The following is a 15,351-nucleotide window of genomic DNA, read 5'->3' as shown; positions in this document are numbered from 1 at the left end:
TGTATTTACGAGAAGAAGAAGAAGAATAGAAGAAAAAGAGTTGAAAATTTGAAACGCACTTCTTTAAGACATCTCTTTTCCCATTAACATAGCTTTCCGAATCACATCTCTCTCTTCTCCAGCTAATACTCTTAAAATTACGTTGTTGTTATTACTATTCATGCCGTTATACAGCAATCTATCATCTTTTGCGGTGACCAACCCGTTGAAAATCTTCAACGCCGTTTTCATCGCCTCGTCTTCCTCGTCCTCGTCTTGGACGTAAAATTCTGCGAAATGTGCGAAGAATTCTCTCGCGTTTTCTCTCGTCGCGTTCAATCTGTTTTCCAAACTGTCCCAATTCGGATCTGCCACGTTCGCGAAGAACTGAGGCAGCAACCCGAACCCACCCGTGCGTCGAAACTCGCCCTCGCACCTCGGCTCGCACGCGTCCACCCGGCGCAAGCGTTGCAAAGGAAACGAAGAGGAGACGAACGCGTCGTCGTCGTCGTCATCGAGCGATGAACGCACACCACCTAAAGCTTTCATTTTAGCATCGTACAAGGCTGAGTTTTGCTTCATGAACGCGTCTATAAGTTTCGCGAGAAACTCCTGAGATTCCTCTTCTCCTTCTCCTTCTTTTTCTTTTTCTGCTTCTCCAACGGAAGAGGTTTCGTTGGACGTTTTTGGCGATATAAATCTCCGGGGAAAGGTCTCGTCCAGATTAAACGTGTTCAAACGAAACGCGTTTATCCCCAAATCGCGAGCTCTGTTGTTGCTGTTGCCGCTGCTCTCCGTCGACAACGCTCTCCTCGGAGGTACGTTGTTGTCGTCCTTTTCTTTTTTCTTCGCGTCGTGATCACGCCTCGTCGTCGAGAACGTGTGGAATTTCTTTAAAAAGAACGAGACTTTAAAAAGAACGACACAGACGACGACGAAGAGTGCTGTAGATTTTTTAAGAACACCCCAACCTGCTGTTCGCTGCCTTCCTTTCGAAACGCTCCTCTTCTGTCCGTTTTCAAAGTCTTTTCTCGAAGACATCAAAAAGATGATGATGATGATGATGATTAAACGCTTTGATGATTAAGCGCATGTGTGCATGTGTTTTTATTGAAAAACAATTCGAATAAGCGTTTTCGAGGCAAAAAAAAATCACCACAAAAAACACACACGAGAGAACAGATAAGTTATTTAGTATGTCTTCGTCTTCTGAAAAGACGAGGACCAAAAGAGGAGGAGCTTTGTTAGGACAAAACCACGATGAAAAGAAAAGACGAATAGGAGGAGGGGAGAGAAAAAGAGATGATTCGTGTTTGGAGTTGTGGGATTTGATCGTGAATAACGACGATATTTGTTTTAAACACATTCTTCCGAAATTGAATGGAACCGATGTGAAATTCTTGCACGACGTGAATGGTGAAACGAGAAAGTTGATTAAGAGATCATCTTACAACAAGGGGGAGTTACAAAACAGGTTTAAAGTGAACGAGATGTCGTCGATATCGACTTTGGAAGTCGCGTGGGAGCATTATCCGTGGGGTAAGTTGGTATGGCAGTACGGCCCAAGGATGGACGAACCATATTTCTGCTGGCAAGTTGCTTACACGAATAAACTCGAGTTGCTCAAGTGGATACGAGAGGAGAAAAATTGTGATTGGGATGTAGGGACGATTAATGCGGCCGTACGTCAAGGTAATCTGGAAATGGTAAAGTATTGCGTTGCAAATGAGTGTCCTGTCGATGAGTGGGCGTGTTCAGATGCTGCCGAAAACGGTCATCTCGAGTGCCTCAAATACTTACACGAAGAAGCGAAAGCGCCTTGGGATTCGGGTACTGCCTCAATGGCGGCTGAAAATGGTCATCTCCACATACTCGAATATCTTGTTGGAAGGGCCGCATTAGAAGGTAATCTAGAAATGGTAAAGTATTGCGTGAGATATGAGTGTCCTATTGATGAGTATGCGTGTGCAAATGCTGCCTTAAAAGGTCATCTCGCGTGCCTCAAATACTTGCACGAAAAAGCCAAAGCGCCTTGGGATCGGAGAACTGCCCATTGGGCGGCTTCAAATGGTCATCTCCACATACTCAAATATCTTGTTAAGCGTAAATTTGATGAATTTACCGAATGGGCGTGCGAGGATGCGGCCAAGAACGGCCACTTGGACTGTTTGAAGTACTTGCACGAAACCGCCAAAGTGCGTTGGACCTCCTCTCGGGCCGTACGAAAAGCGTTCGATAACGCACAACTCAGATGGGCAAAAAATAACGCGCAATTCAAATGTGTACACTACCTCCTCGACAACAACTGTCCAATACCACGCAATTGGCGAATTGACGAGCACGGAGAATTACATCATCCAGGAAACTGATTTGTAGTAATCAAAGCTTCGCATACGCGCATATATAAACGAAAGATTGTATCGCGCAAACACTTCTCATGATAAAAACTCCTTCTCTAATGCATTTGGTTATAAAAAAAAAGAACAACAACGAGGAAAACCCAAAGAAAAACACTTGTGATATTTTCACCACAAATTTCTCTCTCTCTCTCTTTCTTAAGTACAATTTCGTCTCGAGTAGTAGTATATATATAGTACACTCATCGTCAGAAAGAGAACGGATAAAAGCACACGGACAGAGACTTTATACTCACACCATAAACGTTTTCCTTATCTGAAAGTGGTTTTCCGCATCGGCTGTAAGTTTTTTAAGAAGAAGACAAAGAAGAGACATTCGGAACAGATTTTAACCTCGATTATATCTGCGGTGAACAACAAACCCCCCAAAGACGAAATCGAGAAGTTTAAGAAGTTTAAGAACAAATATATAATGATGGCAAAAGGCGATTCAGGATTCGCCAAAACAGCAAACGCGGCGAGTGGTAACGGTACTAACGGTGATCAAGACGGGATGCCCATCGTTCTCGCGAGTGGAAGTTTCAACCCGACGTCCTCTGCCGCTGGAATGCAACACAATTCGTTCCATCCTCCTCCGTATGGAGGACAACAACAACAACAACAACACTACGGACAAGGAACGCAAGGCGATTCGAACTTTGCCGCCGGGAACGTATTCTTGAACACAAACAACGCGAGCAATAACAACAACAACAAAGATAATAACTATAACTATAACAGCAGTAGCCAACAACAACATCAACAGAGCGGCGGCGGCGGAGGAGGGGGAATGGTACCGCCCGGAGGGTATCCTCCGCAGCAATACCATCCGTATCATCATCAAATGCATCACCACATTCCGCCTCCCCAAGTGCAGCAGCAGCAGCAACAACAACAACAACAACAACAAGCTCCGCAAAATCAGATGCAACATCAAACGCCGCTGCAGCAACAACTACAACAACAACACCAACAACAGTTGCGGTTGTTTTGGCAGCAACAAATGACCGAGGTTGAAACGGCGACGGATTTTAAGAACCATCAGTTACCACTGGCAAGGATTAAGAAAATCATGAAAACGGACGAGGACGTGCGGATGATTTCCTCGGAGGCGCCGGTGTTGTTCGCGAAAGCGTGCGAGATGTTCATCTTGGAGTTAACTTTGAGATCTTGGATTCATTCCGAGGAAAACAAAAGGAGGACGTTGCAGAGAAACGACATCGCGAGCGCGATTACGAGGACGGATATTTTTGATTTCCTGGTGGATATCGTACCGAGAGAAGATGGGAGCGCTGGCGGAAACAACGCGGCGGCGATTGCCGCCGCCGCCGCCGCCGCGGCGCTGGGACAAGAGCAACAAAAACAACAAGGGGGTGGTGGTGGCGGAAATTTAGCAACAGTAATGGGAGGAGGAGGGCCTAGCGTGCAGGTAAAGCAGGAAGAGAATGGTACCGGATTAGGAGCGGGTAACGGGAATACGACAGACGCGTCGTACAACACGTACCCGCCGCAACCAACAACAGTAGTAGCTTCAGACGCAACGCCGGCGTCCCAACCATCGCAGCAAGACGGGATTAAGAAGGAAGGCGGCGGGCAAACCGACGCCGTCGTGCCTTTGATTTAAGAGACTGAAGAAGAAGGAGAACTTTTTTATTAATACGAATTTAATAATGAAAAGAAAAAAAGAGAAGAAACACATTAGAACGAGAGAGATTTTGCGCGAGTATTTTCAATAAAAAAATATATACAGTAGTATGGTCATTAAAAATGTGATACAGCAAGGCCCATGATATTATTGTTGTTCCCTTTTCTCGTAATGATGTCCTATGCGTGCGCTACGACGAGCTAGCTTGGGTGATGTCTTTGCTATGCTAAATGATGGTATATTTGCATCATGCGGCGCGAAAAATTTGGAACTCAAAGCGTCTCCTTCTTTCGAGTATCTTTTATTAGTCTCCTTCTTATTATTCTTTATTATTCTTTATTATTCTTTATTATTCTTTATTATTCAGTATTGTATTAGTATCTCACATCCTCTTCGTCTCTTTAAAGGACGCGACGGTGATTCCATAACTGTTTGGACTCAACGCGGTATCTTCGTCGTCTCTTTCGACGCTTCCATCGATACCGAAAATAGCGTCCATGTTTAACATGTGCGGCATCGAGAAGGCCAGCGCGGTTGGCTGCTCTTCTTCCGTTTCTCCTCCCTTCTTAAAATTATTATTTGCTGCCGCTCTTTTGCTGAGTTTGGATAGAGCAGCGCTGAGAGAGGATGTTGGTTTCTTCCTCTTTCTTCCTCCTACCGAATTTTGTCCATTCTCGTTGTTGTTGTTATTGATGAAAGTCGGAGCGGTTACGTTGAAAAAGTCAACGCCGTATCCGGAGGAGTACTCGCTGTTCGCCGCCGACGTCGTCGTGTACATCATCTTCGTCTTAGTATTAGTGTTTTTAAAAGACGGTGGCAACGATGGATGACCGCGATGAGTTTGGTATTGATCTTCGTCGTCGCAATGATCGTCCTCGTTTTCGATGTACCCCGACGACATTTCGTTGTTGATAAAAGCGTACGAGTTGTTCAAATACGTGTTCGTCTCCGCGTCGCTGGTGAGCGTTCTCGTTCCGCAGGACACGTCCACCATTTGATGATGGTTAAATGCAGTATCAGCACCGGACATTTCCACGCTCTCCTCGGACGAGTACGTCGTCGTGTTACACGTAGTATCATTATTCGCGCTCATATTATTCGTGGTTGTCATACTCGTAGTCATCGAACACGGATTGGCCGTCGGCGCCATCTCCTTTTCCTCCTCCAAAAGATTTTGAGACGCCGACGACGAATTTTTGCTCTTCCTCTTAATATGTTTCGAGTGCACGTGTCTTTGTTTATAAATCGTCGCTCGAATTCTCAAGATGTCCTCCGGCCACGGTTTCGCTTTCTTCGGCTTCGAGTGGTGGTATTCGTTTAACAAAAAGACGTTTCGTTCCTTAAATTTTTAGAGAAGAAAAAAAGTCAGAATTTTTATTTTCGGCAACACCGAATTTCGGCCAACTTTTTTCCGGTCAATTTTGCCATTTTGCCCCTATAAAAGTTGGCCGAAATCGGTTAATTTTGGCCAACTTTTTGAAACCCTAAACCCCAAAAAGTTGGCCGAAATCGGTTAATTTTTTTTTTAGGGCCGTGGAGAGACTTGAGACTTGAGACTTGAGAGACAACCATGGAGAGACTTTACGGCTCCCATAATCGAGCACGACCTTCGCGTATAGTTTGCCAACCTTCTGACGTAATTTTATGGATAAATACGCCTTTTGATACGAAGAACTTCAAGCGCAAATATGAAAGTCTTATAAAACTGCACCACTTTTGAAGGTGGTATTTTCTGTTTTTTGGGGAGGCTGTAAAAAAAAAATTAACCGATTTCGGCCAACTTTTTTGTTACCCTAAATTCTTCAAAAATCTTATTTAAAAAAATTGACCGATTTCGGCCAACTTTTTTGGCTGACCGGAAAAAAGTTGGCCGAAATTCGGTGTCGCCCTTTTATTTTTTCGAAAAAAAGAAAAAAAAAAGGGGGAAGTCGAAGGGTCGCTTTTTTTCTGTTTTTCTTCACACACAGACAAAAAAAGAATTTTGAGTGTTGAAAAGACAAAAGTCACTCACCACTTGAAACGCGTATTCTCGCAACCGGTCGAGATCTTTTTTCGTGGATTGTAAGACCTCCATCGTGGATTCGTTTTCGGGGTCCGCAGTTGCTTTTTCGCACAGTTCCTATTAGATTTTAGAGTTGGAGTGATGTCAGTGTATTACGTGCGCTTTCGTATGTTTACGCGAAAGGATTTTGATTGAAAAAAGGCAAAAGTCAACCACCTAATAGTAAAATGAAAAGTCAAAATCAATTTTTACCTGGTAGTACCCGGCTAAGCTTTTATACATCTCGAGGAGAGAGTGTAGCTTCCGGTGCGGCCATCGAATGATTCCGAATTTTCGACATCTGTTTTGATGAAGAGAGATGAAGAGAGATGAAGAGATAGTAAACAGACACACTACTCGTTGTAAAAGAAATTAATAAACAGAAGAAATGGATAAGGGTCATCGTATCACACTACTCACATCGTCTTAAACCTGGTCGTCCCGCAGCCAAACTTCTTGGCGGCTTCGGATTCCGAGTCCAACGCTAACTTTGTCAGGTCGTTCAGGGTGATGTTTTTCATCAACGAATCCTCTTTGTCGTCTTCATCGTCTTTGTTGTTGTTGTTGTTGTTCTCAACATCTCGAAGGTGACTTTTCGCCGTCTTTTCCTTTTTCTCGCTCATTAAAATGCCTTTCGTCGTCATCATAATATTATCCAAGATGAACGCGTGTATTATACGTGCGTAATAAGAGAGCTTAAAGAATACCAAGGCAGTAGCAGAGCACTACACTCCTACTATATTATTATAATAATAACGCGTCTTCAAACGACGACGACGACGTGTCTTTGTGTTTAAGAGAGAGATCCGACCCCCACGAGGGAGACCAAACGACGCTTTTTGCAAACAAAAGTGACGAGTCTTTTTGTCGTCTTTTTGTCGCCTTCTTTCTTGCTCACTGAGCTCTTAGGGTTGGACACCCTAAAATAAAAATCTCTCAAAATTGGAAAAGGCGCAGCTTCCTCACATTTTTGTGCGTCAGTTTGTGCCTCACTACTGTTACTACATTAAGAAGTTAAGAACAGAAGAAGACAAAAAGAAGAGAGAAACAGAACACACCGTAATAATAATGCCAGTCCCGCGAGGCTCGTTATTCGGCGTCCCGAACGAAAACTTTATGAAGAACAAAGACCCGAACAAAAAACACATCCAATGGGACGACGACAATTTACGAGAAAACGAACGCACGAAATCGGCGAAAGATATCATCGACGAACCGGATACCCCTTGGGCCTCACCACCGCCGGAACTCTTCGATTCAGACGCAGAAGAGGATGAAGTAGTAGAGGAGGATTTAATGAATAAGAGGAAAATGTACGCGGAGGAGGAGATTAAAGAACGGTTGGAACGGTTGGAGTTGAATACGAGACAGTCCACGGGAGTTGAGTTTGTTCTCGAAACGACGACGACGGAAACGAGTAGGAGTAACTTTAGCAGTAGCGATGATAATAAAGAAGAAGAATTAAAAGGAGAAAACGACGACACAATCCTGAAAAGCAGACTGTTCGAAGCGCAACGGAAATCGTTGCAGTGTACGTACGATAGGAAGCGAGGGACGACGTTTAACAAGACTTCGCATCCGTTCGTCGCGCATCATCACGAAAACGAAGACGACGAGGAGGAAAAAGACGAGGAGGAGATTAAGAGGGAGTTAGAAGCGCTGCTGAACATGCAACGTAAAGGTTAAAATTTAGAAGACGTACGTTATGGTACAATCTTTTAGTACTAGTAGGTATAAATATACAACAACACATAATACACACACGCACATCGCTTTTAACGCCTTTAACTACTCTTCGATGAAAATAAATTCTATATTATTCGCCTCGTCCGATTAAAACTTCCGAGCGGTTCTTGTTCTTCACGACCGCGTCGACGCCGTCAAACATTTTCTCCGTTTCTGAATCCGCTTGGGTGGTTAATAAAACCGTCTTCTTCAAGAGGACGTTATTCACATCGTCGCAGCCACTCGAAGAGCTACTACTATATTCGGATTCAATCGCGCGCAACACCGAGACGACTCTTTCGATGCCTTCGGAATCCAAATGTTGCAACGCTTCGTCCAGTATCAATAAGTTTGATTGCACGTTTAATCGGCGCGCGGAGACGTCGGCGTACGCCAAGGCTAAACCGATGGCCAGTCTCCGTCGTTCGCCGCCTGAAAGTTGTCGCAAAGAGCGTTCGTATTGCTCGCCGGAGTGCTGTTTACGCGCGAATATGACTCTCTCAATCTTTTCTAACTGCGTCGTTTTTGTTGCGACTTCGTCGATCGAGTCGTCGTCGAAATCATCGTCTGAATCGTTATACGTGATGATATTGTTATCCGCCGCCGCCGAGGACGACGAAAAAGAAGAACTACTACTCACCAGTTGCAAACTCAACGCGCCGCCAGTTAACGCGAACACGTACTCTTGACATCTCTCCGAAACCTCCGCTAAAACATTTTCAAACAAATAATTCGACACGCCTCTCGTCGGACTGAAACATTTATCCGCGATTTTCGCCGTGTTCAAATCGAACTCAATCTTCGAGTACGAATTCTCCTTCAAATCGTTCAAAGCTTCCGTTTCTACCGTCAATTGTTCTTGGAGTTGTCTCATCGCTTCAAAGTGCGGATTGTTGGTGTTGAAACTCGCGTCGTCGTTTGTGTTGACGTCTTGCTGGTATTTTTGATTGATTCTCTCGTAGTCTCTCAACGATTTCTCGCATCCGGCGACGAGCGTTTCCGCCGCGGCGACTTTCGATTCCACCGCTTTCGCAAAGGAAGGTAAAGAAGCATCGTCGGCGAGGAGTCCGGACGAGTGGTCGATGTGGAGGAGTTGCGCGAGCGATGTGATGTTATTCGCGACGACGACGTTGTTCTGAATGAAACCGTCGTTTTTACCCGGAGGATTGTTTTCGTCGTTTTGAGAGGAAGCGTATCCTCGCGAAGAAGACGAAGTATACGGCGTCCGGTAATCCAGCAATCCGGGAACGATGCCTGATAACGCCTCTCCCCGTTCCGACGAGAAACCCGCAGGGGCAGCGGCGTACTTCGTCGATTGTTGTTCTTGTTCTTGTTCTCTTCTTTTCCTTCTCTCTAAACGCAACGCGTCGCCATCGTCGCCAAAGCTCTTTTCCAACGCCAACACTTCCTCGGGCACGTATGGCAGCATTTGAGAAAACCGTTCCGAAACGTTCACCAGTAACGAAACTAACCGTCTCAATTCGTTCGTCAACATCATCTTCTTGTTCTCTTTTTCAACTCGAGCGAACTTTAAATTCTGCAGCGCTCTTTCTTCGTTCAACATTCGCTCGATTTCGGATTTCTTAAATAATTGAAACTGGTCTAATTTGACTCGCGAGTCGTTCAAAGCTTCAATCGCCGCGACGTGTTTCAATCGCATGACTTCCGCGTCACGTTTTAACTGTTCGAACGTTTCTTTTTGTTTAATCGGGTCGATGGATTGGTGACACAACGTGCACTTTAAAGTCTCTTTGTCGATGGCGTGTTGATGCACTGCTGCGGACTGTTTTGAGAGATTGAACACTTGACCGGCGCTCTTGTGCGCTTGCTCCGCCGTCGCTCTCGACGAGGCTTCGTTGCGTTGCGCGTCGTTGAAGAGTTTCAACAGGTTCTGTTCGTCTCGATCGAGTTGTTGATGACGTTGTTCGTTTTCTTTTGCTTTTCTGTTTTGAATGGAGACACCTTCGGCGTCGTCGAGAAACTCGTTTCGATTCGTATTAATATCGAGAATTTGGCGCAACGCTTCGTTCGCGACTGATTCGATATCTTTGACTTCCTTCACCGCCTTGCGCGCATTTCGCATTCGATCTAACGCCAACGCGTCCAACGCGTCTTCTCTCTCGATCGTAATCGCTCGCACTTTTTCCTCGAACGTTTCCTTCCATCGGTTATATTCTCTCTCGGTTTCTAAAAATCTCGATTTCGTTCGTTGGACGTAACTCTCGCGAGATTTCAATTCAGCTTTCGCGATGGTCAATTTCTCGCGTCGTTCTTTCAGAATCTTCTTGCTCTTGTTTTTACACCTGAGCCAGACGGATTGTTCGACTAAGGAACCGAAACTGTTTTTCAGTTGCGCGTCGGAGGCTTCGAGTAAGCTTCCAATCGTGTGTTGGCCGTGAAAGCACGTCTGCGCCAAGACCGAAGCGCCTATAATTTCATCCATGTGTTCCTGCGTTTTCTTGGAGTCTAATTTCGTTTCGTCCGTATCGTCTACGACGAAGGATAATTTCGATAACTTGGTTCGCGTGACTGCTCTTTCAATAACGAACGGTTTCTTTCCGCCGTCGTCGCCCTCTCGATCGTCGATCAAGGATCCGCGCACGATAACTCGAGCCGATCTCGAGTCGTCGTTGACGACGTCTTTGTTGGTTAAATATTTTTGCGTCGAGCCGGTATCTAAGCGAACGTCAGATTTACCGGTCAACGCCCACATGACGGCGGTGACTAACGTCGTTTTACCGGCACCGTTGGAATCTGCAAACCCAGAGTCATCTCGATTATCGCCGACGACGCACACCACGCCGCGGTCGTTGAGAGGATACGTGATTTCATCTTTGAACGCGCCAAATCCAGTGATTTCAACTTCATCGAATTCGATTTTACGAAGATGCGCAGACGTGGAGAGTTTGTTTGAATCGTCGCCGGTATCGAGTTTGCTGCCGTCTTCGTTTTCTCTCGACGACACGGCTTCTGCGATAATCTCTTCGCAAAACGCCTTGGCGTCTCCAGTTAACTGAATACTCTTGGCGTACGAACTGAACAAATCCACCGGACTTAACGATTCTGCGTTCTCAATCGTCGATTTCAACTCCGCCGGAGGTCGTCGAACTTCGATTTGACACCCGTATTTCAGACGCGCGTTTTCGACTCGTTTTGGCACGCTTCGCGACAGCGTCTTCTTCTTCTTTGATTTCTTCTTCTTTTCTTCTTCCTCCTCTTCTTCTTCTTCTTCCATAGCAGACAAAGAGGAATCAAACGGAATCGTCCACCGAACGATATCGTTCGCCCGCAAATCACCCGCAATCGTCTCGATGCTTTCGCCGATCGTTTCGTCGATGTCAAAATACCTCGGTCCAATGTCGATTTTCGAGCGTTTCAAAACGTCCGCGTCGGTTAAACTTTCATCTCGCCATTTATCGTTTAAAAATAACAGATGTTTCTCTTGGTTTTTCTCCGCTCGCGATATTTGATACGGACTCCCGACGTATCGCACGCGCGAATCTCTCTCCACGAAATGCGGCTTGTGATAGTGTCCCGAAATGATACTTTCGATGCCCTCGCTAAACGTTTCTTTCGAATCCACCCCGTTTCTCATTTGAAACGTTTGATTGACGTTCGCACCCATCACGTCCGCGTGGCAAAACACCGTTTTAATTTCTTCTTCTACCGCTACTGCTACGTTACTCGATCGTTTCTTTGAATGTCGTTCCATCAACTCCTCCACAGTTCTTCGCATCATCTCTTGATCTTTCCTATACGGCAACCACATCGCGCCTCTCCACACTCTCGGTTCATCGAACACGCAAATCTTCTCCGGATTACACATTCGCAACACCTCCAGCGCGTGCACGCTTCCATTTACGTTCACCTGGTCGTGGTTCCCGACGAGCATGATCGTCGGTTGCGTCCACTTTGCGAGCTCTCGAATGATTTCGTTCAGAGTTTCCACCGGTAACGCGCCTCGGTGGTGCCAAAAATCCCCGAGAAATAAGATGCCTCTGTTTTCGTTCGCAGCTATTGCGTGGACGAATTTCAAAGTCTCCAAGGCAATATCTTTGGTTTTTCGACTGACGTGTACGTCCGAGAACACCACCCACCCTTTCGTTTTTATATCGTCTAAAGATGACGACGATATCGCTGACGTCACAATATCTCTTTTGCTCTTCTCCTGGTTCGCGAACCGAGAACGAAGTAAACGACGAGACGACGGGAAAGGATGATGAAATTCTCTTCCTCGAGCGCAGACGTGCGCGCTTTTGGTGTGAAGAGTACCGCTGGAAAGACCAGAAAGCGGAAAGAAAAGCGTCATCGCGCTCTTTCTCATGTATGAAACGTGGCACGAATACTACTCTCTCTTATCACTGCTACTCTTTTCAGAGTCTTTCGCAAAAGCGCAGAGAAAGAAGTGTTCGATGAGGATGTGTTTGATGAGAATAAAAAGTGAAGATATTTTGGCGGGAAAATTTTGCTCAAATCACACGTAACAAAATATAGAATACACGCGCGACTGGACGATGTAGACAATAACGTTCGCGTGATGTGAATAGTAGTTTAAACAACGTTTATTTCAAGTTTTCTGTCTCTCTTTCTCTCTCGCGCGTGTGTGTGTGTGTGTGTTCATTTCATTTCATTTTTTAATCCTCTTCGTATTCGTTCTCGATAAAACGCATCGAAATCATAAAATTAAATAGCGAACGGTCCGCTGGTCACGATTAACTTCTTCTCTCGGTTCAGCGAGCACGTGGTTCCACACACTTTGCACTTGTGTTCCATCTCTGTCTCGCCGCCGTTTTCACCCGAAAACAGTTGCTTAAACGGTTCCTCGCAGCACGGACACTGGCCGGTTAAAATTTGCGCGTTGTTCAATTCCGTGTACTCGGCTAATTTGTACGTCAAGATGGCGGCTAACGTGGTCGCGAAACCTAACGCTAAGCCATTCGGGACGTGCAAACCGAGAACGTCAAAGACAATCGTCGGCGCTAAACCGACCAAAAACGGAACCAACGCCAACGCTGCGTACATCTTCGCCACCGCCGAGGCGTCGTTTTCGAGCGTCGTCGGCGTTTGGGATAAAGTGCACGTGGCGCCTTTCATTCCAACGTCGATGCCAAGTTTCATCATCTCTTCGCTCATGAGTTCAAACTGCGCCTCGTCTAACAGCTGCTGCCCTTTGGTGTACAAAAGCAACGCCGTCACGTCCTTCCTCTTCCCGGCTTCGTTTTTGATTTTCCTCTTCAAGTCCTCGTACTCGTCGTCGCCCATGATCTTCTCCCCTCGAGAATACGCCATCGCGGCTTGTACGAACTGAATCTCGTCTCTTCTTAACGTTGGAAACCCAGACCCTTGCCAATTGAGTTCTTCCCGGATGCGATCGTATTGTCCGTCCGAGAGCGTAAACTTGCCGTCGTTGTAGTAATTCCAGAGGGCATCCACGTACAAAATCTCCAAATCCGCTAACGAGCACGTTTCCGGTTCGTCGATCGAGCACGAAGGACCGACGGAAACGTTCGGTGTGGTATCATCCGCCATAGATTTTGAAGGATCTTGATCAGAAGAAGAGGCTTTTATCATCGTTTCTTTGTTGTTTTTGTTGTTGTTGTTGAAGAATCGCTTCCTCTGTTGTTGGGTGATAATCTTTCTTCCATTAGTATATGAAGAAGAAGAAGAAGAACACGAACGAGAAGAAGAACTCATCGTGGTCCCTGACATCATCATCATCTCTGTCTCTCTCGAACAGTTATCCTCGAGTTAAGGTTGTTTCTTCTTCACGCGGACAGAAAGAAGAGGTGCTGTGATGATATACTAGATACGCGCGTGTGTAAAATGAAGAAAAAATTTGATCCATCCGTCGTGTCGAGAGAGGAGATAAGCACAGAAAATTATTAGGGTTTAACCCTAAATTGATTTTATAAAAAAAATTCAAAAACACTCGACACTTGACACAAAAGTTCGTCTCGTTTCCTCTCACACGTCTGATATATATAGTATGAGATAAAAATGGTGTCGGAAATGTCTGAATCGTCTTTGTCTGAATCGTTATCTCTCGGCATGGGAGATAAATCGAGAGCGATGCGAGAGTTTGGCGGGGGAGGAAGAGGATTTGGATTTGGAGGAAAGAAAGAAGGATTTGACGAGGAGGAATCTTCGTCGTCGTTTTCATCATCACCGTCTGAATCATCGTCGGGAGAGGAGGACGTCGAAGAGGAGGAGGAGGAGGAAAAAGAAGGAAACTTTAAGGAGAATGCGAAACCTTCGACGGGAAAAAGGGGCAAATTTGCCTTCTTTTCGTCGGGGTTAGAAGAGATGACCAGACGAAAAGGAGGAGGAGGAAGAGAAGATGATGATGATGATGATGATGATATCGAAGATGATGATGATGATATCGAAGACGATATAGACGACGATGAAATTTTAGAGGTTCGCGAGTACAACACGCATCGGGAGCATCAGCAATGGCAAAATCAAAAGCTTCCTCCTCCTTTGCTTCCGAACGCGAATACTAGTACTAATAATAACAATAACAAAAACAAAGAGTGGCGGAAACTTCTTCCGCATTACGTTCCAGCCTCGGAACTCTTCCTCGGCTCGAGGGTGAATAACGAAGTCGTGTTTGTCGATTACCAGGCGCAATTTAACTCAAACGGGAAAAGGAAGACGCAAGTGCCCATGACAATCGGGGAGAGAGAGGCGTATGACGCGCAAATGCAAAATCCGTTCAATACTAGTAAAAATAACAACGGCGCGAATAATCAACAAGAAGCGAGATGGTACACGACCGGCGCCGGCGTGCGCACGTACGTCACGAAAACCGGGCAAAAGTTAACCGGAAAGAGAGCGTACGACGCCTCCATAAAAGACCAGCAGAAATGGGGTTTGTAAAAACAAATAGAGAATAGAATAAAACGTTTTTGGTGGTGGAAAAAAGTTCCGCTCCTTCTCCTTCTTAGTATTAACGCTCACGAAACAAGAGTTTCGCGAAAATCGATGAATAATACTAAAAGCTCGTCGTCGCAGTTTAGAGTAGTAGTAATAACATTTGTATGGTGTAATAATAATACGTGTAGTTGTCGTAGTAATAATACTATAATAGTAGTACAAAGTGTCTTTTCGAGCGGCGCTTTCTCTCCGTTACTCTTGTCTCTCCAGCGTGTTATAATTCAGCAATTTCTCGATCAAATCCACGTGACACATGACCATCCTCCTGCAGCAATATCTCTTCAACTCTAACGCGTCTAACGCGTCTTTCTCCGCGTAATCCGCTTGCAATAAGTCTAAATACGTGTCCCACTTGTTCCCAATCACCTTTTTAGAGAGTTTTAAAGAGAGTTTTAAAGCGTGAGAATTTGAGCGGTTTTGCGGCTCCAAACGATGATGATTCTTGCGCGGGGAAGTGATGAAAGAAGAAGAAGAGGACGAATGGCAGAAGAAGAATAAAAAGAAAGAAAGTAAAGAGCGCGATCGAAACGTACCTTGCCGCAGGTGAAACAGCGCACCGGGATGATCATTGTTGTTGTTGTTGTTGTTGTTGTTCTTTTCGCGCGTGTTACAATGCAGAGAAAAAAAGA

At 45.4% G+C, this 15,351-nt stretch overlaps 9 protein-coding genes across 9 annotated transcripts; 4 read left to right on the top strand and 5 right to left on the bottom strand.

The window, feature by feature from the left end:
• Positions 1 to 63: 63 nt before the first annotated feature.
• Bathy18g01280 (unknown protein) lies at positions 64 to 1,020 on the bottom strand (the record flags this gene model as incomplete). The annotated part of the gene is made up of 1 exon (XM_007508153.1): positions 64 to 1,020. The coding sequence occupies one exon, from the start codon at positions 1,018 to 1,020 to the stop codon at positions 64 to 66; it is 957 nt and encodes a 318-aa protein (XP_007508215.1).
• Positions 1,021 to 1,175: 155 nt separating this feature from the next.
• Bathy18g01270 lies at positions 1,176 to 2,348 on the top strand (the record flags this gene model as incomplete). The annotated part of the gene is made up of 1 exon (XM_007508105.1): positions 1,176 to 2,348. One exon carries the CDS (start codon positions 1,176 to 1,178, stop codon positions 2,346 to 2,348), a length of 1,173 nt encoding a protein of 390 aa, XP_007508167.1.
• A 460-nt stretch (positions 2,349 to 2,808) lies between these two features.
• Bathy18g01260 (predicted protein) lies at positions 2,809 to 3,999 on the top strand (the record flags this gene model as incomplete). Its single annotated transcript, XM_007508096.1, has 1 exon — positions 2,809 to 3,999. The coding sequence occupies one exon, from the start codon at positions 2,809 to 2,811 to the stop codon at positions 3,997 to 3,999; it is 1,191 nt and encodes a 396-aa protein (XP_007508158.1).
• A 403-nt stretch (positions 4,000 to 4,402) lies between these two features.
• Bathy18g01250 (predicted protein) lies at positions 4,403 to 6,705 on the bottom strand (the record flags this gene model as incomplete). Its single annotated transcript, XM_007508186.1, has 5 exons — positions 4,403 to 5,359; positions 5,649 to 5,678; positions 6,032 to 6,139; positions 6,275 to 6,362; positions 6,482 to 6,705. The coding sequence occupies 5 exons, from the start codon at positions 6,703 to 6,705 to the stop codon at positions 4,403 to 4,405; spliced, it is 1,407 nt and encodes a 468-aa protein (XP_007508248.1).
• Positions 6,706 to 7,177: 472 nt separating this feature from the next.
• Bathy18g01240 (predicted protein) lies at positions 7,178 to 7,747 on the top strand (the record flags this gene model as incomplete). The annotated part of the gene is made up of 1 exon (XM_007508133.1): positions 7,178 to 7,747. One exon carries the CDS (start codon positions 7,178 to 7,180, stop codon positions 7,745 to 7,747), a length of 570 nt encoding a protein of 189 aa, XP_007508195.1.
• Positions 7,748 to 7,877: 130 nt separating this feature from the next.
• Bathy18g01230 (predicted protein) lies at positions 7,878 to 12,095 on the bottom strand (the record flags this gene model as incomplete). Its single annotated transcript, XM_007508081.1, has 1 exon — positions 7,878 to 12,095. The coding sequence occupies one exon, from the start codon at positions 12,093 to 12,095 to the stop codon at positions 7,878 to 7,880; it is 4,218 nt and encodes a 1,405-aa protein (XP_007508143.1).
• Positions 12,096 to 12,469: 374 nt separating this feature from the next.
• On the bottom strand, positions 12,470 to 13,480 carry Bathy18g01220 (predicted protein; the record flags this gene model as incomplete). The annotated part of the gene is made up of 1 exon (XM_007508112.1): positions 12,470 to 13,480. The coding sequence occupies one exon, from the start codon at positions 13,478 to 13,480 to the stop codon at positions 12,470 to 12,472; it is 1,011 nt and encodes a 336-aa protein (XP_007508174.1).
• A 303-nt stretch (positions 13,481 to 13,783) lies between these two features.
• Positions 13,784 to 14,665, top strand: Bathy18g01210 (unknown protein; the record flags this gene model as incomplete). Its single annotated transcript, XM_007508139.1, has 1 exon — positions 13,784 to 14,665. One exon carries the CDS (start codon positions 13,784 to 13,786, stop codon positions 14,663 to 14,665), a length of 882 nt encoding a protein of 293 aa, XP_007508201.1.
• Positions 14,666 to 14,914: 249 nt separating this feature from the next.
• Positions 14,915 to 15,291, bottom strand: Bathy18g01200 (predicted protein; the record flags this gene model as incomplete). The annotated part of the gene is made up of 2 exons (XM_007508164.1): positions 14,915 to 15,088; positions 15,256 to 15,291. The coding sequence occupies 2 exons, from the start codon at positions 15,289 to 15,291 to the stop codon at positions 14,915 to 14,917; spliced, it is 210 nt and encodes a 69-aa protein (XP_007508226.1).
• Positions 15,292 to 15,351: the final 60 nt, after the last annotated feature.

This window comes from Bathycoccus prasinos (genome assembly GCF_002220235.1).
Source record: "Bathycoccus prasinos genomic : Chromosome_18".
Taxonomy (NCBI): Eukaryota; Viridiplantae; Chlorophyta; class Mamiellophyceae; order Mamiellales; family Bathycoccaceae; genus Bathycoccus; species Bathycoccus prasinos.
The sequence above is the reverse complement of the archived record's forward strand: the minus strand, read 5'-3'. Positions and strand labels throughout refer to the sequence as shown.